The sequence below is a fragment of the Dermacentor albipictus genome, chromosome 2 (genome assembly GCF_038994185.2).
Source record: "Dermacentor albipictus isolate Rhodes 1998 colony chromosome 2, USDA_Dalb.pri_finalv2, whole genome shotgun sequence".
In the NCBI taxonomy this organism is placed as follows: domain Eukaryota; kingdom Metazoa; phylum Arthropoda; class Arachnida; order Ixodida; family Ixodidae; genus Dermacentor; species Dermacentor albipictus.
The window spans coordinates 39,772,629-39,795,730 of NC_091822.1; the positions used below are offsets into that span (position 1 = coordinate 39,772,629).

Consider the following 23,102-nt stretch of genomic DNA (forward strand, 5'->3'; position numbering starts at 1 on the left):
AAAAAAGAAGAAAAAACGCGCCGCTTACGGGTAAAACAAAAAAAAAGTGAGCGGCGCGCGCGGCATGGGGGAAAGAGGGAAAGGGAGTGGAGCGGGTCGAAATAATAAAAACGAAAAGGAAAGAGAAACGTTTGGGAGAGGAGGTGCTGCGCGGCTGCTGTTGCTGCTGCCATAACGACGTAAACAATCATGTGCGCCGCCATTTTGCTTAATGCGTCGCGCATTGGTTAGGGCCGTAACTGAAGGGGACCTTGGCGCTAGCGTCGAAAGAGCGTCTGCTCGAAAGCGGCCAATGGGATGTATACGGAGTGTCCCCCCCCCCTGGTAGCATTTCCTATCCTTCTCGCGTCGCTTTCCCCCTCTCCCACCATCACCCCATGTAAAGGAACTGCGATCCGAGAGTGACACGGCTGTTGTTCACTCGTTTCTCGACACCACCGGTTATATCCATTATCTGCATTCTCCCTTCCTCTTCTCTGCCATTCTATCCAGCTCTCCTCTGGACTTCCACGTTAGAAATAACTTCTCCCATGCGTTTGCGGGGAGGGGGTTATGTATAATACATTTGTGAAGAGGCTAAGGTGGTGACGCCCAGGGAGCTCCAGAGGGCGTTGTGCGCATTCGACGTGGTGCAAAATTCCTGACAAGTTCCTCGCGTCACCTTCCCTCTCTGCCACCTTCCTGTCAAGTATACACACGCTCTGAACCACCCCAAACGCGGTGTGCCAAACAGTAGCAGCAGCAGCAGTGGGAAAGTCGAAGAAAGAGCCAAAGAAACCTTTGCTTTAAAAATTCGTTGCCATTCCACTCTATGAAGGTGGATGACCAGCGAATCCGTGAATGTGTGTCCCTTAATGGCACGCCGTTCATTGCCGTTCGTAAAACGTCGTATGCACATAAACGGCAGGCGAGGCGGCACTGGTCGCTCGTCCACGATGTTGAGGCTCGGAAGATGATGAGGCACCGGGGGGTATACATATCCATGGATTGTTGCAAAACACGGCACAGCACCTCTAGTAACAAATTCCGGCACGTAGAACAGACACGCACCTCACCACACTCCGAGGGCACACACTGCTTCACCGTAGCCAAGACGATCGTGCGCTGATCGACGTCCCGCAGTGCAGTGGTGTTCATGAGGTCATTCGAAAACTACAAGCGGTCACACGCCAACACAGGCCACACGAAATTCGTTCCCCACAAACTTCATTTGAAACTTGGCCGTGGCTCCGGCAAAGCGTTCCAAGTTTGCGGGATCGGGACCACATGCACGGTTCCCATTTCTTTCCGCCTCGCAGTCCAGGCGCGCCACATGCTTTCCGGGACTGCCGCCACCGGAGAACGGAAGAAAATTAAAGGAGCTACGCAAGTGCTTGGAACGCCGAAAAAGAGAGGGTGGCGCGAACGTAGACATGGTCGACGCGGGTCAAAGTGTAGTATCCCTTCATATCAGCTTAATATCTGACATTGGTTGTATTTGGACATAAGATATTAAACATATTTTCTATGTTGGCGGAGCGCGCACAGCCTGCTTCACCACTGCAGCGGGTCGGCCAGGTATTGCACTGGCTTCGGTATTGGCATTCTAAATGTACAAGGCTCGAAAAGCGCGCGCAATTTTTTCCAGAACCCAGCTCTATACACGCTCGTTGTAGAAACATGGTTTTATTTCACCATGCACACGCTGTCGAAAGTTACAGCACACGAGACGACTTCGATTAAGGAAGGGCCTGACTGATCTCCGGTCTGGGCGTATCCCCCCGCCCCTCATTCTGTGGTTACTGCCGTGGTTCCGCGTGAATGTTGCGTAGGTGAACTTTCATTTTATGTCCATATTGACAGGTCCGGAGGCCAGGTGTGCGTTGACAATCTCTACAGACTTTGCAGTGTTTTTTAGGTACAATGCGTTTGTACGCAGCTGCGACTTGCGCAAAGCCCTAACAAAGTCGTTATGCGATGAAAACTTTGCCCCACCCTAATCTCCATGCCAACATGTGCGTAAACAGCCACAGAGCGCTGCCACAGAGCGCATGTGAGATCTACAGACAAAGAAGCACTTTCACCGCGGTATTGTATATGGCGCTAGCTAACACCTACGCCTCCTGAAACAAAAATATCACTCATTCGGCAAGTGGAAACAGACTCAAAATTTTGATAATGCCTTGGTAGCGAAATAAAAAGAACAACATCAGTGTCACCAATGCGAAAATTGTCCTACCCAAAATGGCACTGCATCGTCATGCATCCAGTCATTTCCGGCAGGGACGTAATCAGTAGTACGCATAGCATCATCCTACCTTAAAAGATATGTATCAGTGCAATGCGCCTACGCTGCTTTTAGCACCCGCTGTGTACTGTAATCATTGTTTTGTAATAATTTTTAAATTGTATTGAGGGCACAAATTCTGCCTCTGAACACTTTTTTTCGACCTTGCGTCTTGAGCTATTTAGTATTTTATCCAGGAGACTACGCAGGTGGGAGCAGTTCTGTTCATCTACCAGTAATTCTCCCTTTTGCTCCGGCGCTCTGTGCTCATAGTCTGCAAAACGTTAGCTAGGAAGAGACAATTTTCTGCGCTTTTGACGCCACCTGGCACCGCACATCTGACTCGAAGGTACACGGCGCCGTTCATGCAGCCTTGTAACCGAAAACTTCTTAAGGCACTGGATGCAAGCTGCCAGAAAGCGAGCAATAATTGTCTGACCTGTAACTATTTCAAAGGAAACATCGAGCCAGATCAGGGAACATGTATTGGTAGAAGCCTCCACAGATTTTTCAATCGTATCAACTGTATTAGTTCTGCCAGAGCAGAATTGCATCTTACACACTTGTCTGGATCCGCGCACGTAGGAGGCACGAAGCAGAACACGACTCAACAACGCAGTGGAAAGCATGCCTTTATTTTAGCCCGTTATTGTATTCCAGCCATTTGAAGCAGCAAATCTTGTATATAGAGCAAGGGGCGGTAATATATGCCTACAAACTATGGCTGTCATCGCGGTTAAAAAGTTTATCTGCAGCGCTTGTAAGGGTCTTGCGGCACACGTGGTGCTGTAATATCTGTTGCGGTGAAGCCTTTTTTAGGGGCACCATCCAAAATATCTAATGACATTGCTTACTGCAGTTGTTCATAAATTTCGCTATATCCTACAGCTAGTATACTTAGAGACAAATCCTAAACAAGGAGCGTCCCTGTCCAGAATGAGGGCGAGTCTTGTCCTCGTTCTACGAGCGAAATTGCAGAACTAAGAAGCGCCTTCGTGGAAGCATCCGCCATTGTCATTACTCTACTTGGAGTTGCCTTGACTGCGGATGCCTCGCATTTGTTGCATTCCAAGGTCGTTGATTTCGTTGTAGTAAGGCAGCGAAGATTTCAGTCGCTCGTAGTAGTCCAGGACGACGGGAAAGCGGCTCAGTTCATAATCCGTGCACTGCAGACAAAAAAAGACGATTAATTCGTTGCCAATCATTCGTGCTACAATGCATGCTCGTTAGACTTCTTGATATGCGTCCAATCGACAGCGCTTATGATCATGACACGTGAAGGAGAAGTGTTTTCGGAAGTCATAACTGCTTTATTGCAAAATGGTTATAAAGTGAGTACGAAATGGTGGAAATGGCGTGCTCCACTACGGCGTGTCTCATAATCAAAGTGGTTTTGGCGCGTTAAACCACATTATTTAATTTACATTTTTATAAGGTGGCCCATACAACATTATTTGACGCCTTATATAGCTGGAAAATCTCAATAGCCTGTCAAGCAAAAGAGAATTTGTGATCTCAGCTCAGCCTATACAGTGTGCGCAGGAACGCGGTTCTCAATGTCAATTACTCACATGGGCCCTAATCATGCGAAGAAAAGATAGAAAGGAATAGGAATTCGGCAAAACCGAAACAGAGTATGTCTGAAGCGAGCGAAATCGCACCCTGAAGTTTCGTCACGGGGTGACGTGGCCGTATCGTGGCGCGGCGGTTGGAGCACCAAGCTTTTCTAAGCGAGGTGATCTCGGGTGGCGGGGTGCACTCAGTTTGTTCCCGCCCACGAAAAATTAAAGTGAACAGTCGTCATTGGTGGTTGTCGACAGCATATTGACATAGCTACTGACATAGCATATTGACATGGCATTTAGTCCCCGACACGTTTCTTCCATTTAGTCTCGCCTCGTAGTTGTGATGTGACGTCCCTTTGAGGATAAGTTAAGCTACTGACGCACTCGGTTTTGGTTGAGTCGGAGCTCATTCTCGGCAAATTGCTTTAAATAAGTTTTAATTCGTTTTCGAACCTGACTACTCAGAAGCTGACAAATTATGAGGGATATGCTTTTAGTAAAAATGGGAAAGCCAAAATGCGTTCGGAATGCACAGGATGAGCGCTATTAACTGAAAAGTTTTTTTCAGACAATCGTATATACATATGGGCCGTCAGTTTTTTCGAACCGTGAAAGCATAAGTATTTTGATTAATTAGAGACAGTCCTCGCTGAAACGCTTGGCATTTATTTTTCAACTACTCAGTTAGTTGGTGTCTTGAAAGCCGAAAATCAAGCCCACAGCGAATGCTACACGAAAACTAAGCTCGACGAATTGTCATAACTACATCCTTAGCGCATCCAAAGATTGTGGCGAATAAAACAGTAGTAAATTGGGGTTTGTAGTTTTTTTCTCGGTAGTAAATAACCAACCTTTTTCATGATGCATGCGACACTGTAAAGATGTTTACACCTTCTAAGGGTGTTTTCTTGTCGCACTGGTAACACCCTTACAATTAGGGCCTTACAAAAATTTACAGAGGCTAACAACGGAGCTCTAACTAGACGTGTGATGACAAAAGGCGTAGTTCAGAACTATGTAATAATTCTGACAACCTTGGGCACACAGCAATATCCGATAGGACAGTTTCATATCTCTAACTGTGAAATGATCGTGTCGGATATTTCTGTGCGTGCAAGGCTGTCAGAGTGATTACGCAGTTTTCAACTAGTTCTTTTGTCATCGCAGGTGTAGTTAGTGCTCCGTTGTGGGCCTCTATAATTCTTTGCAAGGCCCTAACGGTAAGGGTGTTACCAATGCGATAAGAAAACACTCTTAACGGTGTAAACATTTCTACAGCGAAAAGACTCCTGAGATACTGCATATTTGAACAAGACAACAGAACCGTATGGTGTTCATAGAAAGGTGTGGGCACTGCGTTCGGCCATCTGAGCAGCTGTCATCCAGCTGATGTTAAGAGGAAGGTTCAGCTCGGATGCTCCTATCTAAATACACGTAAAAGGAGAATTCGTTTTTCTCTGCAACCACTGCACCAAATTCGACGAGGTTTCTTGCATTTAGTGACTGCATTTAGTGACTGTGAAATTTAGTTGCTGCTGGTTTCGAATTTCCTATTTCAGCCGTGATTTTTTTATTAAATATGGGCAAAAGTCTCAAATTTTCTGAAAACGAAAATATCAAATTTACAACTCTGTAACTCGGCAATGAAAAACGATATCACAAATCTGGAAACTGCATCTAATAGTACAGCTCAAGCGGACAAAATTGATATGACACATGAATCTGAAAAAATTTGGTAATACGAAAATGCAGCTTCTGCAGACCGCTTGTGCACAACGTAACGAATTCACGTAAGCTATAAATTTACATATAGAATTTTTCTGCTTTGAATGACCTAATGGATGCCGCTTACAGAGCAGCGATATGTGTTCTTGATGCAGATATATTAATTTGTACATTTCCTGCTTCTATTTTTCTAAAAGACCAGCCGTGGTTGCTCAGTGGCTATGGTGTTGGGCTGCTGAGCACGAGGTCGCGGGATCGAATCCCGGCCACGGCGGCCGCATTTCGATGGAGGCGAAAACACCCGTGTACTTAGATGTAGGTGCACGTAAAAGAACCCCAGGTGGTCAAAATTTCCGGAGTCGTCCACTACGGCGTTCCTCATAATCAAAGTGATTTTGGCACGTAGAACCCCACAATTTTTTTTATTTTTTATAAAGCTTTCCAATTATTGAAAATCTTTTTTAATTTATTCAAGCCCTAAATCGAAGTTCCCCTTCCAGCAGTCACTAGAAATTAACTGTCACTCTCAAATGCAACAAATTTGATTAAACTCGGTCAAGGGGTTATTTCAGAAAACCTTTTTTTGCATTTTACATGTATTTGAATACGCCGCGTTGGAGGTGAGACCGAGCTAAAGCTAATTCTTAAGTACTTTTCAATGGCAAGTAAGCGTCATTTACATATGCAATGGATGGTCATTCTTGGCAGTGAGCTTCTCCTTTATTTCACTTACAGCACGCACGATTGCTACGCAAACAGAGACAACGTGGCTCAGAACAGCATGCCTACGTTTCGATAGGTGGACTTACCGTTGTAAGAAGTTATATCCTCCTGTCAAAACGCAGGCCAGCCTTAATGACGCACGTTATCCTTTTTTATGCAACTTTTATACCATAGCATGTGACTCCGTATCTCGGCCCCTTCTTGATCTTTACATTAGCACAAAGAGAGGTGATCTTGAATAATAATAATAATAATAATAATAATAATAATACTTTATTCCACAAAGTCACAAAAAAGCAGCTTACATAACAGGCCTGCCAAAGCCACACAGGCCTTGAGCGGCAGTGCCTGGCAGGCAGCGGAACAAGCAATTATTCAATTGACATGTACTTTTCATATTTAAAGTAGTATATGAGAAAAAAATAAAAAAGCAAAAAAAAACCTAATGATTCCCTGAGGCGACTAGTCAATTTGCCTGAGTGCCTTTTTTAACTTGTATTTTGTTCGAGCGCGCAAGGCGCTTTGAGAGAATTTGTTAAAATATACAGGAACATAGCAGTCTCGTATTCTCTTGCCATATCTTGTACAACGCCTGGGTACGAGGTAAATATTCTTAGGCCGCAAACAACGTGAGGGAACGTACTTCACCCTGAAATTACTTTCCCAGAAGTGTTTTAGCAGAACAGTTTCCAGCAGTAGTTGATTAAAGTCTGGCATAAATAAGGTTTTGAAAACGTCACTTTTCTCATGCATATTTAAATCATAGCTGATGTTCTTTAGTATAGAACGGAGAATAGAGTTGACCTTAGTTTTCCAGCGAATTGCACAATGACCATAAACAGTTATGCCGTAGCTTAATACACTATAACACAACGCATGTACCACAACTTTTCGAACAGAGAGGGGCATATAATATCTCAAACTGTAAAGCACACAAGATACCGCACGAAGTCGTTTGCATACATAATCTACGCGGGAGTTCCAGGAAAGATCACTGTCAAAGTACAAACCGAGGTATTTTACAGAAGTCACATAATCTAAAGGTTTACACAGACATGGAGAACACATTGAATTGTGTAGTACAAATCGGTAATCAATGTCTATTTTTTTTCAGAGGATTGTGAAAACAAATAAGTTTTGTTTCTGACGTATTAATATTGATTAAGTTAGCACAAAACCAATCCATAGCCTTAGTAGCCATTGCTTGTAAGGAAGTAATAGCATGCCTAAAGTTTTTTGATTGAGCTATAATGACAGTATCATCTGCATACTGATACAATCCTACAGGTACCATATCAGCAAGGTCATTCACATAAATATTATACAAAAGTGGACTGAGTATAGACCCCTGGGGGACACCAGATTTTATTACAAGAAAATCACTTTTAGCCAGCCCTAGTGAAACCTGTAAGTTTGTATAAAGGAGACTACGGTGAAAAAAAATTAATTTTTGGGTCTTTACATGCCAGGAGAACGATGTGATCTTAGTCACGACATAGTGGAGGAACACGCGAATATTTTTGACCAACTGGAGATCTTTAACATGTCCCAATTCACGGGACACGGGTGTTTTAGCCTTTCGCCCCATCGAAATGCTGCCGCCGCGGCCCGTATTTAATCTCGCGACCTCGGGCTTAGCAGCGCAACATCATAGCCGCTAAGCCACCACGGCTCGTGAAGACAAACTGGGGAGATGTTTGCAAATATCCACGCACGTTCACTAGGAATTTGAAGAAACCCTCCAGGAGTATGACTTAAATCTTGATGCAGTGATGTCCGGCGGAAATGGTTCGCCCTTTAGTTTCGACATGTACCAGTAAGATCTTGATGAGGGCTAGTTGTTCATATTTAGAACTTGATGTTGAACAGCGCGAATAAAACAAGGACACGAGGAAACAGGAAACAAATGCCACAGACAAGCGCTTGCCTGTGGCATTTGTTTCCTCGTGTCCTTGTTTTATTCGCGCTGTTCAACCTGAAGTTCTACATAATGTCATTCGCGTTTCCAAAAAAGAAGCAGTAGCACGATCAAGAAATACTGTTCTACAGTACTTGCATAGTTCTTGTCATATTACACTTGCCCAGATATAGGCACATATATGTATTGCACAGATATGTATTTACCTAAGGCATCACTGTATATAAACATAGATATGGCAGACATGTATACAAATGTCATATGAGGCTCATGTAAAATAACTGACATATGGCTCAAACAAATGCACATGCCTCACTAGGTATGGCTCGAAAGCTACGAGGCCACATATTGCTATAGTATGCGGCCATATCTACGAATTCTTTATGTAGAGAAATCTGTAACCATCTACATAAAACCAAATAGGCAAATTGTTTCACGGAAGCGCGCTTATCAAGCCATGACCTCACTTCTTTCATGTTCGCTGACTGCGAGGCATTACCGTCACATCCCTCACGGGCCTCTGCTCAAGGGTCAACAGATGCGCTGTTCCGCAATTCTGTGAATTTTTGGTGTGCAACCAACGAAATTTGCTATGCTGGTGAAATTTAAACCATTCGCTTGTCGCACACCTGCAAGCGGTTAGGAAGTACTCGGAAGATGGGTTTTACCCAATATTGGTATCGACCGTCTCACTGTTCCAGTTATAAAGTTAATTATTAATCTAATTTTTATATTGAGTTCTTCAATAACTACTTAGAGGTATTTCAAAACGTATAACCTCTGTGGTGACATAAGTCCGCGCAGGTCGCCTAGTTACGGCATATGTCCTATATGTAACAAGTTTCAAACGAACGCACTTTCTGAAACATCTTGTATGTGCCATGCAAGAGTTTTGCTTTTCTGAACTTATCAGGTCTCATGTACTAAAAGCATGCTCTTTCTAATCTAAGCGTATACATATTTCTTCTCCCTGCAGGCACACTGTTACGAGGCCACAGCCTGGCAGTTTATTGCAAACTATTTAACACTTTACTGAGAGGCATGTTTCTTTTGCCCGTAAATAATTTTGTTTTCCTGTTTTTTGCCAAGGTTAACGACTGGGCGTGTTGGTATAGCATATTGGAGGTTGGAATGGTTGGTTGGTTTTTATTCGTTATCACCAGTGTGTGTCCATTCACAAATGTGCAAACATGAGCTGACAAAATGAAGCAGTGATAGAGTAACTCGAACGAAGCGCCCAGTCAATCCTGATGCTGATCAAAAAGAAGAAAAAAATGGCTTTTAATGCTGCTACAGGAAAGTGTTCAATAACATTCTCAGGGAATCTTGCGATGGAAGCCAGCTTTTGAAAGTGCGTCTCTCTCTATTTGCTGCTGCGCCGTCGCTAGCGCGTTTCGCGAATATGGAGTTATGAAGTCCACAAACTCTATGGCAAACTCCGGCCTCTTACGCCTTCGCACGTCTTTCTCAAGCATCGGGGCCCTAACTCCATGGCGCTCCTTTAAACCTGGTATGAATAATGGCATGCACTGTTATATGCACAAACTCGCCTCAGTCACTGTGAGTGTAGCCAGGATAGAAATATCCGCCAGGGTGACGTCGTCGCCCGACAGAAACTTGTTCTCGCCTAGAAACCCTCCGAGAAGGTCCAACGCACGCACCAGCGGCTTCTCCTGCTCGGAATCCGGCAGTGGTCCGCCGAATATCACCGGGTACTGTTGAACAAGCAAGGTAGTTATCGCCGCCGATGACGCAGCCGCAATTTGGACATGTTAGAAGTGCGGAATCTGAACCAAGCAAAACTTCACCTGGCTTAGTGAAGTTTTTGGTGAACTTAGCTACTGTTTTGTGCCACTTTACATGAAATTCTATTGTCCCTGTAAACACATATTCTTATGTTTATGTAGTTGAACTGTCTCTTGCTCTCAGTTCACAATGGCGAGATTCATCACACTTTACGGAACTACGCCTAGATTAGTCTTAGGCGCAGACATCTCAACATATTGAAACGTCTATAGAATTGACAATGAATGGTTCTTTCAGTGGCGCAAGGGATAGTTGTGTCAAAAGAGCGCCTGAGCAATCTTCGTAATTCTGTGAGAAACTGGTATGTAAAACTGTTAGTGCCACGGCTGTAAATGGGCCTAAAATAACACATGTGTGATAATGTGTGTTTCATTTTTTAGTACAATGTTATTTTTTTCTGCCATGTGTTTTTCAATTTGTTCAGCAGTAATGACCATGTCACGCATTTCATATACTTTCGTGCAGATTTATAAGTAAGCTCTTCCTTTTGGTATGGCTCTCAATCAAACAATGTTAGCATTTTATTCTATTTTTAGGTACTTTGCGTGTCATTGTTTTTGCCATTACAAGTGAGTTTTCCCTTTTTATAGTTGTCATGGCTAGGTCATACATGTAGTCCAGTTTTGTGCATATATCAGAAGCTCGTATAAATTTCGGTCTTGAGGACGTTATATAAAATCTTGTTTATGTTTTATATGTGTGTACATGAAACGGCCTTCGTGTTTTCTAGTGCTTTCTTTTGTTATTCCACCGTCTGTGAACTTTTGTGTTTAGTACTCTTGTATATGTCATGCACCTTTCACTTTTGCTCATTTTGTGAGCGTGTATCACCACCACGTTATAAGAAAAATCTGTTTTCGGAAATGAAGTAAAAAAAGTGAGACTAAACATCTGTTGCGTTGGAAGTGGAATTTCTTTACGTCCTGGCACATGCAAGTATAAGTATGGGCAAGACTGCGTGCGTGCCAACGTATAGCCCACGGCGCACCATGCCCCAGCTCGCAAGTAATGCCAATGCGCTGCGTAGCGCGCGCATTGCTTGCGAGCTGGCGCATGGTACGCCGTAGCACGCGCGCGACAAAAAAAAACGCGCGCTTGCCACGGCGCAATAAAAAAAAAGCGCGCGTGCTACGGCACGATAAAAAAAAGCGCGCCGCGTACAGGTAAAAAAAAAAGTAAGTGGCGCATGCGGCATGAGAGAAAGGGTGAAACTGAGTGGAGCTGGTCAACATAATAAAAACAACAAGGAAAACGTTTGGGAGAGGAGGCGCCGCGCAGCTTCTATCCTTGTTCCCATGACAACATAAACAATCGTGTGCGTCGCTATTTTAACGCGACAGCGTTAAGGAGCTTGTTTCGCAGAAAAGCCGGTGTCGTCGGTGTCGGCCGTGAGCGATAAATCCCAGCAGGCACTTCATGAATAAAAAACAACTTGCAAGATGGGAATCGAACCAGAGCCTCCGGAGTGTGAGACGGAGACGTTACCACTGAGCCACGAGTTTTCTTTTCTTTATTTACTGAGCCACGAGTTCGATGCTTCAAAGCGGTACAAAAGAGCCTCTAGTGAACGCGGTGTTGCCTTAGAAACGAGCTGTTTCTAAGGCTCAGACGTGCGTCGCTTGCTCAGGCGCACATTTCGTTGTCGCGCCGAACGCTGCGTTGCTCGACGCTCACCGCGTCCGATGCGGGGCGCATAGTCGCTGCGCCGTAGCCCATTGTCTTACACCCCTTGGCGGGTCGACGCGAACGCTGTCGCGTTCCACTCTTGAAGGCGAAGCTTAAGCGTCTTCCAATTTTTTGCTTCTGCGTCGCCCATTGGTTAAGGCCGTAACTGAAGGGGACCTTGACGCTAGCGTCGAAAAAGCGTCTGCTCGAAAACGGCCAGTGGCAGCCATGTGGAACCCAAGGTTCCCCCTTTTCCCGGACACGGCGAGCCACGCACAGTTAAGTACGGGGGCGTCCAACGTACATGTGCTGTAGTGTTCCTGTACATGCTCCCGCAGGGAACAGAGTTGCGCATACCTTTTCCGGCGCCGCTCGCACCGCTATTGGCCGAGAGCGAAAAATGACGTCAAATGATCCGCGCCGCTGCGAAGCCAACTTTACGGGCGCATCGCCGACTCATGCGAACTCGTTGTTTCCGTCATTGCCATCGCCATTGCAATCAGCGGACCGTCGATCGTGCGTTGAGAGGAGCAGCTGCGGGTTTCAGGTACGGTATTCGACGATGTGAAGTCAAGGACCTTGGTGAAGTGATACGAAACACATCGTACTGGCACTTGTATTCCAGTGTGACGGGGTGCAGCGCACCACACTGCACAAAGCGCACGGAAGTCAGCCATAGGAGTAAATGCTTCAGCCAAGCAAACTAGCTGGAGACACACTGATACTATAGTGAGAGTGTTGTTGCTAACAAGTCTGGGCTTCTTGACTTTGAATGCACCCTTCAGAGTTTAAAATTGAAATGAATAATATGTACCTCTCTCGTCAACCGCAATTTCTGAAGAGCTAGGACATCTTTGCAGAAAGCACACAAGTGAACAAGGATAAAACGGGTGCTAAGTTGGCATATGCATATTTAGCTCTCGAGCTGTGATAATTGTAATATATTCCTTCTCCGTGTGAAGTTTTGAGAACAGTAAAATTGATTCTACTCAATTTATTGTCTTGAAGTTCACAGGCTTACTTATTTTGTTAACTAATTGCTGCCATAGAAGCTAAGCCGCAATTGTATGTGTGCTAGCTTGTGAGCATCATGTATCAGCCAGTGGAACAAAAACTTGTCGTTCATGTAAACACGCTAGAAATCTACGTTGTGCTTTGGTGAATGCTGTTCCCTGTGGGTGGGAGTGGAGTGAATGCACTGTTCAATGACGTAAAATTTCCTTGCCTCTGATGTGATAGGTCACAAAGCTTTGTAACCTGGCTTTTTGGCCAAAACCTGCTTCACTGATTTCATTGATTTGATACAGTGTCTTCAACTACTGGCTTCTCTCCGAGTGGTAAGAGATCAAGAAAAATGTGTTGTCAGATTACAGTATGCACTGTGTGAATAATTACTCTGCAAGTTTGCCATCTTGATGTGATTAGTGCAATAAAAATAACCTGTTGTTATTCTTACTAGCTTGTTGCCTTTCCAGTTTCTTTGAATTCTGCCCCCAAGGTTCCAAGAACCAGCACACTTGGCCTGCTGCCAGCAGCCGTTCATGCATTCCCTTGTATTAAATAAATTTGATCTCGAAGCTCTTGCATCTTGAATATTTTTCTACTTGCAAATTTGCTGCTACTATATAGCTGATTAGTCTGCGGTATGAATGAATCGTAAAAGTAAGCTTTGCTTAACATGTACGCATGTGAACATTTGAAATGCGCTTAAATCTGTGTCTGCACCGCATGTATCAAAAACTTGCAGCTGTTGTGAACGATGGTTAGTGATAAATGACGCTGTGTTAACGGTCACTGACATAACTGCAGGCACGATAGCTCTCTTGGCGACGGTCATTAATCGGCTGGTTTTGGCAGCCAAAATGCGCTAAGTGTCCACCTTACGTGTGTGAAGTTTTAAACACTTTAAAACATTTCTTGCTTTCTCACAGTGATAAGACAACTTCATATGCATGCTGAAAATCATTGCACCGCGTTTTGTGGCAACGTACTGCGCGTTTCCGAGCAAACTTTGGAGCTGTTCGAGCCACGGGAGTATTTTATTTTGGGGAATTGAAGGCAGTCCTACCCCCTATTTGTACGTTCATGTGTGTGTTTGTATATGCGTGTTTACAGAGGTACATACAAAGTTTCGGTTTGTTGGAAGCCCACCCCCTCCGACTGCACGAATGACTCGTTCGAGTGTAGCCTGTATTAAGAAGTGCCCTTTGCTAAGTACCTGAAACAATTGGCGCTTGTAGCTCGCGACCACTAGAGAAAAAGGCGGAACACTGCGCGGCATTTGGCTCCTGCGCGCACGAGGGGTGGCTTCGCTGCAGAGCTGGATCACGACGGTGGACCTATGCGCAACTCTGCTCCCTGCGGGAGCATATACAGGAACACTAATGTGCTGGGTTACGAGGTGTCGCAACCCGCCGAACGCCTGCTTATCGACGCCGCTGGGGGGTCAACAAAAATATTATCGCGTTATACAACATACTATCATCGACTATGCGGACTCCTTCCAACAAAAAAAGAAAAATGAAAAACAGGTCTGACGATACCACTCTGTTATATAATAAATATGCGTTGGACGTAAGTAAGGATACCCGGTTTTGCGGCTTAGCGACAATGGCATTCTGTTGCTGCGCTTGAGGTTGCCGATTAGATTCCTTGGAACTGGGGTTAAACTGCGCGAATAAAACAAGGACACGAAGAAACAAATACCACAGACATGCGCTGAGTGCGAAATGGAAGTTTACTTGAAATTAACCAGCCATTTATGCCTTATTTAGCATGGGCATGCGCATACCCAGTCGCAAAAACATCCGCAAATCACCAACATCATAATCGTTCATTCAAAAATGCTATTTCTTTTCCCGACAAGGCAAGAGAGGGAGTGCTTTCACATTTATCTCCTTCTTTTCTAATGTGATAAGCCTTTATTATTTCCCTTTCCCTCTTACCTTTTCCTTTCCCCATGAGTTTTGTTTTTTTCAAACATGGGAGTGCAGTAACACTTGTTGCAGTGTCCTGCCAAATGACTACCATAGGCATTGTTTAGGTTACTGCTCTGGTGACGAGGTCTTTTATTGAAACACTGTCCCGTTTGACCTACACAAGTTTTTCCATAGCCGAGTGGTATCTGATAGATAACGTTGCGACTGCACTCCTTCGCACGACAGTAGGATTTAGTTCGTTGAAAACGTGTATACTGTGCTTAAGCGGATAGTTTTGATCTCTACCATTCACCCTCTGTGAGCAGGGAATGACAAGTAGCAGGTGAGGTGGGTCACCTATGTTGTAGGACGGTGATGTAGGTGTAACATTTAGTTCAACTGTGGACGGAACCAGAAACATGCATCTCTCGCTTGTCCACATTTCAGCACCACATCCTTATAGGCAAAGCTACATCGTAGTTTTCTTCCTTTGTCTTCACGTACAGAAGCGAATCAAACTACATAGACAGCAAACGTACGGCCATGCCGTATGCCGTACGGCTATAGATACCGGCGTTGCTTAGTACGCACTGCACTGTTTTTCAATGCGATGCTCTTAGTACAAACATTAGCCCTGCTCAAAGAACACCTTATTTACGAACAGTGTACAAATAAAAATATTTACGTAGTATCAAATCCTCACCAGTATTTTATGGCATGCATCGAAGAGGGTACCCATGTCGAAGTAAAGGAGACGCTCCACTGAAGCTCTAGAGCGCGGATCGGTTGGGTACAAGGGGCTGTGAGGTACATACCGGTTCACCAGGTACGCCAATACTGCACGACTGCAAAACAAGAGCAGATGGTAAGCAAAAAAGAAGGAAACGAGAAATGAGTGCAACGTCACGAAACTGACATAAATACGATTGAGATATTATTCGTGCAACAAACGATGTTCCCTTATTTATCCGTGCCTGTGTGTAACATCCTTGGTGATTTAATATTGAAGACTAAGTAATAGGGTTAAAAGACCATTGTATTTTAGCTTTAGTTTCATATTGAGCAGACAACTCGGCGAAACAAATATATTCCATTCAATACGTGTGTTAATCAGTTAATAAAACTGTACGATTGAGACTGTGAATTCAGCTGTACTTTGGGCACAAGTTAATAGTTTGCGGACATTTACTTTGTGCATGTAATCAATGAAAGCGAAATTAACATCCACCTGTATGTAAAACCAAGCTACAAAGAAGACCCCACACGGGCTTTTCATAAACAAAGCCACGCAGTTGAAGGAAAATTTGTCCTGGTCCGGGATTCGAACCCGGTACCAACACCTCTCCGGGGAGGTCGCTCTGTGATCGGCGCTAACGAGGAGCCTAGGTGATCACAACGCGAGGGCGAATTTATCAACAACTCGAACTACGAGGACGCTGATTGTGTCAAATCAGGCTTGCGGAATTCCGCAAGGTGGACGAAGGTTCATGAAATGAAAAACTAATATCCCCCCGTATGTAGCACCAAACTACCAAAGAAACCCACAAGCCTTTGTCAGAAACAAAGTTACATAGTTAAACTAAACAACATCAAGAAAAACTCAGCTAAACAAAATTGGCTAAGGATATAATAATGAAGTATTCCATTTATTAGTCATAACAGGGGTGCATGCTCTATTGTCGCGCATTATGTAATCTTGGTAATTCATATGCATATTTGACCATAAAACGAATAACAAGATTATTGCTGATGCACGGAATAAAACTGCCTACCGAAGGTAGGTTAGACACAGCAGCAAAGAATATCAAATGGTAATAACGATGCATTTGTTCAGTTTCAATTATGAATGATTTCTGCGTTATGAAACTCAGAAAGTAAGTCTATAAATTGAGTGCACTCAAACAACGCTATCTGGGATGTGTACAATATTTATTTATTTGTACGGTACGGCTACCTCTAGATGAGGTTGTAAGAAGGAGTACGTGACATAAAAACAGCATGAAGTGTCCGTGCATAAAAATAGTCAAGACACAACAAGCGTCTTAGAGAAATCGAGCTGTTAGGGAATACACTCAGAACGATGCAACCAGGCGACTAAGAGCACCGTGAATATTATTGAAAAATGTACTTGAACCAATCGGCAATCATACTACAGATACCACCCAGAAGACAATAATGAGGAACGGTTTTTTACATAATATTTTGTCGAAAAAGTATTACGTTAGCGCACATCGCTATGAATGAGGTATATTAATTATCGATCTATATGAGTCCCAAGATAGCGCCTTGAACCATCTGCTCTCGCTTTTGCTTTCAATGATGCAATTACAATGCCGATTTGGGTTTTCCCACAGGCCTTGATTTTGTACAATGTTACAGAAACTTTGGCTCCAAGGGTATCCTGGATTTCTATTTAGAGAGCCTAATTTCTTTCGACAAATAGCAAATAGTTTTACATGTTGAGGAGCCCTTTATTTTGGTAACAAGAAAATCAAAAGTTTAATATCATACTGGCACCATCAACAACACCCCCTCAAGAAAGCTCTTGTCCAGTATATCCTCCGGTTTAGTAAATAAATCTGATTCACTTTATACCAATAGCATTATGATGTTTGTGCCCGGTGCCGTAGATGTTTAGGGTAGCTGTGAAGACCCGTGCATAATTACACTCGGTAAGTAAAAACCCTTGATCACAAAATTCTATCTATACCTATCAGAATACCCCCAAATATTATGGTGCTGTTATATATGTACTAAACGTTCACGCGTTGACATTATGGAAACGATTTCAAATATATTTATATTTAAAAGGACACTAAACAGGAACATAATTTCTTCTACATCGGTAAATTACCTTTCTATGACACCCAAAGCACCCTTCTTACCACGATAAGACGCTCGGTAAGGCAGACAAAGTGCACAAACGAAATAAGGGTGGCGATAAATAAGGGTCAGTTATGATGACCGACATAACTGATCACTATCCTATATTTCTAAATTTTCACTACACTCATGGCTCCGAAAAAAATCACGTACACGAAGTTTATATTAGACAAACAATCATTCCTTGACGCCGTGTCGAACCTTGACTGGTCCCCCATCTTTTCTACAAATGATCCACAAAAAGCATTTGCACTGTTTATCTCTATGCTTAAGTCATGTGTTGATTGTCATTCCGTTCTAGTTAAATGCAAGAAGAAGTACGCGTCCCCTCAAAATCCATGGATAACAGATAAGCTCTTAGCTTTAATGCGCAAAAAGGATAATCTTTATAAGAAAACCAAACGACAACCATTTAAAACGAATTTAGCAATCCGGTACAAAAAGTTTTCTAACCAGCTTTCTGCCACATTGAAAAAAGCTAAAAAAACATGGTACGAAAGGAAAATTTTGGAATGCGATAAAAACGTAAAAAAGAAATGGGAAATTGTTAACTCCTTCTTAAACAGGGCAAATAATCACGAAGCTATAACAGAAATTGCATATCAGGGTATGGTATACAAGACCGCCAAAGAAATAGCTGATGCGTTTGCTGATTTCTTCTTTAGCAGCAAGCTACAGCCACCTGTGCATGACAATCCCGTGCCCCAGCGCCTGCCACATTCTTTCTTTTTATTTCCAACTACATCTCAGGAAGTTCTAAACATTATAAACAACATGAAAATAACCGGCGCCGGCATCGATAAATTACATCCTTCCCATATAAAATTAATTGCACCCCTAATAAGTGATGTCCTTGCAGACATGATCAACGTCATGTTTAAATCGGGCAGTTTCCCACAAGAGCTAAAACAAGGCAAGATCACCCCAATTTTTAAGAAAGGTGACCGCTCTTTAATTTCCAATTATCGCCCCATCTGTGTATTACCATTCTTTAGTAAGGTAATCGAAAAGCTAATAGAAAAACGTTTAACTAATTACCTTACAAAATTTAACATTCTCTCACCATTCCAGTACGGCTTTCGCTCGGGTTACTCGACCGAACTGGCTCTCATTGCTCTAACCGATCAACTAAAACTAGCTATCGATGAAGGGAATTATGCAGCGTCAGTGTTTGTAGATTTAAGCAAAGCGTTTGAGAAAATAAATCACCGCATCTTATTTCGTAAGCTTGAATCATTGGGAATCACCGGCCCAGCGCCCTTGTTACTACAAGATTACCTAACAGACAGAATGCAAGTAGTAACCATTTCAGCCGTTCATTCTAAAACCATGTTCGCTAATATTGGTGTGCCCCAGGGTTCCATATTGGGTCCGCTTTTGTTTTTATTATACTTGAATGATCTGCCTAACTGCCTGTCCTTTTCGAAATGTATACTTTATGCAGATGATACTACTATTATTAATCCCAATAAATGTATTACAACCTTAGTATCTAACCTTAATAGCGACTTACACAGCCTGATGGAGTGGTGCCAAACTAACCAGCTACAGATAAACCCGTCTAAAACAAAATTTGTTGTATTCACTTCCCACCAACGAACACTTCACTCCATTCCTCCTATCTTATTAGGCGGAAGTCCTATCCCTGCAAGTTTTTCATGCAATTATCTTGGCATAGAAGTAGACAAACATCTTAAATTTACTGAACACATAACCAAACTAAAACAGAAGATTGCCTACGGGATTAGGGTACTTCTAAAAGCACGAAACACATTTGACCATCAAATATTACTATCATTATACTTTTCATTTATTCATTCCCACATCATTTACTGCGTTACTTGCTGGGGAAACACGTAACCCATTTAAACTCATTGCAAATTCTACAGAATCAGGCTATTAGGATAATTACGTTTAGCCCATATAATAACAACGCCTCATATCTTTTACGAAATAATCACATTCTTACAGTCACACAACTCGTTAAATATAATCTAGGTACCTTTTTGTTCCGCCAAATCAATTACACACGACGCGATAGCTTGTTACCACAGTCTTCTCTATTAAATACTAATATCACCAGGTTTGCAATAAATAGGAACTTCATTTTACCTAAAATTCATACTAATTATGGCAAACAGAGCGTCCATTTTTCATCTATCGCATTTTGGAACACACTACCAATTTACATAAAAACACTTAAAATTCACGAATTCAAGAAACAACTAAAAGATTACATTATGTCGAATACTGATGCCTAGTCCATACTCATAACATTTCTTTCAGGGTCCCTTCATTTCATTTTCATTGCCATACCGTTAGGTTTCTGTTCTTGCATCACATATACATTCGAGTTAACAAATTCTACTGTGTTCGTCACGTCATCTACGCAGTTACTTCATCAGTTGTCAACGAGATTGTGTTACAGAGCTTTTTTTCATGACATTTATGCATATGTAATTCTCCAATAATGGTATTCATACTAAAACCTGTAATTTTTTACCAATGTGTTGAAAACTGCTGTACTTTTGTTTTATTACATTTACTTTGTAAAGGAGGTCCCATTGCAGTCTTTGACTCCGGGACCTCCTCCTGAATATTAACAACTTGTAATCATTCTAATGGTCTCAATAAAAACCGATTCTGATTCTGATTCTGATCCCTCCTTCAAGTTCTCGCACCTCGTCGCTGTGACGTCGTGGATATTGATGTCATCTGCCAGGGCCTACCAATTATATATAGTGGCACAGATTGACTACATTGTATACTAAAGGAACCAAATATTGAACATGGCAAGTTTCGGGAACCCTTACTCAGCCAACGCGGCCGAAATGAGAAAACATACTTTGGAATCCCTGACGTCACACTGACGTGCCAAGCCGAGATTTCGGTGCGAAACTGAAATACTAATACTTCGACCTTCATTTTCTGGTCTCATAATCAAACTCTTATTTCGAAATGACTGCCTGCAGGATTCTCAAACAATGCTTTATTAGTCTCAACTGATTTATTGTATTGCTTTAGTGCCGCTTTAAGCACTGTCACCGTTCAGTTTCCTGTTTTGTCCTCGGACCAGAGTGGAACGGTGATATAGATAACCCGGAACCGGCACTTTATTGGCTCAAATTGTCTTTTCACATTGTTCGTTGACTTGTAAAAGAAAAATCGCAGTTTCGCCCAAAAGCCCAAGCATCGATTGCGACAGCAAATTACTGGACAGCCATACGAAGAAAATGATAGTACCTTTATCGACCATATGCTCTTGTAAACACAGGCGCACTAACAAAACAGCCAAGCATGGTGTCACGAGCACACAAGCGAACATGAACACATAAAACTCGATGACCTCGGAAACTCGTTGTCGAAACGCGGCAGTGAGGAAACGCTGCAGGAGCAGCGAGCGAATTGACGTTCGTGCTGTCGCTCAGTTCAGCGCGACCTAAGCCGCGAAAGCACAGCACAGCGCGGACTCTGCCCGTCGCCGATGACTTTCAAGATACAGCGGCGCGGCCGGGCGCGTGCGGCCGCCCGGAGTAGAACGCGCCTCCTGCCCTCTCCACGAAGCCGTGCGCGCGACGGAAGACGGCGCGCTTACTCCCCTCTTTCCTTCGTTGCGTGCGCGAGATTGAGCCGCGATCCATGAAAGCATGTGCGCATGAAAGCGCGCTCACCCTCGCACGCTTTCATGCGCACATGCAGCTTACAGCGCCGGCGACGATTTTAGCGCCCTTCAATTTTATACAGACCCTCATGGCGACGCCGACAGTGACGGCGAAGGTGACGGCAGAAGTGCGCCTGGGTTTACATAAGACAAGAATTACTTTGTGATCAGACGAAATGATTATCACACGGATAGGCATAGTAATTAGAACGATTGCCGTAAAAATTATCTTGTTTCCTAAACAGGTAGATGAATTCGAGCATGTTTCCAGACAGTATTATCTGTCTATTATTTTTAAATATTTGGATTCTGTGTTATTGCGCTCAATGAAATGTAGTTCCGAACAGTGTACCTATGTAAACATTTCACCGCCCCGCTTATACCTTATTACAACTTCGAAATACTTATGTGGCAAGTGACTCTTTTTATGCCCTATATCTCAGCCTGTAGCTGTTTCAATTTTTTTACTTGTTATTATTATTATTTCAAAGTACCTTACAGGCCACAAGGGCGGCGTTGAGTAAGGGGGTCGTCATTGAACAAATGGCAAGAGAAAGCAGATATATAAGCGCTAAAAAAAATTTGAGAGCTAAAGCTTTTTATACTGATCACGTGCTCGCCAAACCGTGTTAGAAATAAGAACGCTAAATCAATACATAGAGTTGTCGGGAAATTAATGAAATGTGCAGTTCGTGGTAACATAAGAAGGGACGTATCACTGGCGCAAAATAACGTACACAGCGCAAGCACATAAAACTGAAACAACAACAAAAAAAGACATGGTACATATGTGACACGTGTTATATGACATTACATGTGTACAGATGAAAATATTTGTTATGATGAAAACTGCAAGTTCAGTAGTTGTGTGAATTTATCATTGCTCATTTGATCGACAGTGCTGTTAGGAAGACCATTCCATAACCGAATCGCTTGTAGTAGAGCAGAGAAGTTCAGTGCGTGAGTGTTGCCATAAATGCGAGTGAGGATTAAAGCATTATAATGCCGTGATGTGCAAGACACGCGTTCCAGTGGCAAGTTTGATGGCTCCATTTGGTGAACATATCTATGGAGCAAAGACAGGAGTGCTATGTCCCGTCGGCTACTCAGTGCTTGAAGGAAAAGGTCAAGCTTTATTTGAGTAACAGTTGACTGGTAGCGATAATTTTGGGAAATGAATCGACTAGCTCGGTTTTGGATGGCTTCTAACATGCGGATTAAGTATTCATGGTAGGGAGACCATATAGGGGACGCGAACTCAAGCTTTGGACGTAAAAATGATAGGAATGCTAATTTACGGACACAAGTTGCGATTAATATACCCAAGAAATTTGGAAGTGTATCCGCATATGGGTGTGATGTGAAAGGCCCAGGAAAGGGTCGGTGTAAGATTTACGCCTAGATATTTATATACTGATGCCTGAGATACTATATGTGTAATTATATAATAGGAAAACCTATGAATTGGTGTTTTTCGCGTGAATGTCATTAGTTGGCATTCAAACATTGACTTATAGTTATCCGAGTAAGATTTTCGCTACTGTAATAACTGATGACTGTGCTGAGGGTATCAATAATAAAATGAAATAAAGAACTCCCACGCAGAAGAATTCAAAGGTGACGCAACCAGGGGTGCTATGCAGGATACGCCGAGTTTCTTCTTCGCACGAGTTTCCGCAACTTTGCTCGACAGTAGTGAATGAACGGAGCTAGCGTGGAACGAGCAAAAGCTGCAGGCGAAAAAATATGTAGACAAAAAGCCGCGTATGACAACATAAGCGCGGCCCGCTGCTTCCACGTTTGAAGCACAGAAGGCTGCGCAACAAAACGCGCCAGCGCCGCGTATTGTTATCAACGGATTATCGCAACTTAGCAATACCGTGACTGTCCGGCTGTCTGTCTGCGCACTTGCCATGAGCCGCTTAGCACGCCTTTAGGCTGTCTCACATGGCGCGATTTTCAGTCAGCGACA

General features: G+C 43.2%; 1 protein-coding gene and 1 pseudogene across 1 annotated transcript in view; one reads left to right on the forward strand and one right to left on the reverse strand.

Annotated features, from left to right (window-relative positions):
- Positions 1-1,412: 1,412 nt before the first annotated feature.
- Positions 1,413-1,589, forward strand: LOC135918281 (U2 spliceosomal RNA; annotated as a pseudogene).
- A 1,557-nt stretch (positions 1,590-3,146) lies between these two features.
- Positions 3,147-23,102, reverse strand: part of LOC135918264 (glutathione S-transferase 1-like) — a 49,555-nt gene continuing 29,599 nt past the window's right edge. The window contains exons 4-6 of the mRNA XM_070532840.1: positions 15,290-15,431; positions 9,748-9,912; positions 3,147-3,432 (exon numbers count right to left, since the gene is read on the reverse strand). Coding sequence (XP_070388941.1) covers positions 3,289-3,432; positions 9,748-9,912; positions 15,290-15,431 — 451 coding nt within the window. The 3' untranslated portion in view covers positions 3,147-3,288. The remainder of the gene's footprint in view (positions 3,433-9,747; positions 9,913-15,289; positions 15,432-23,102) is intronic.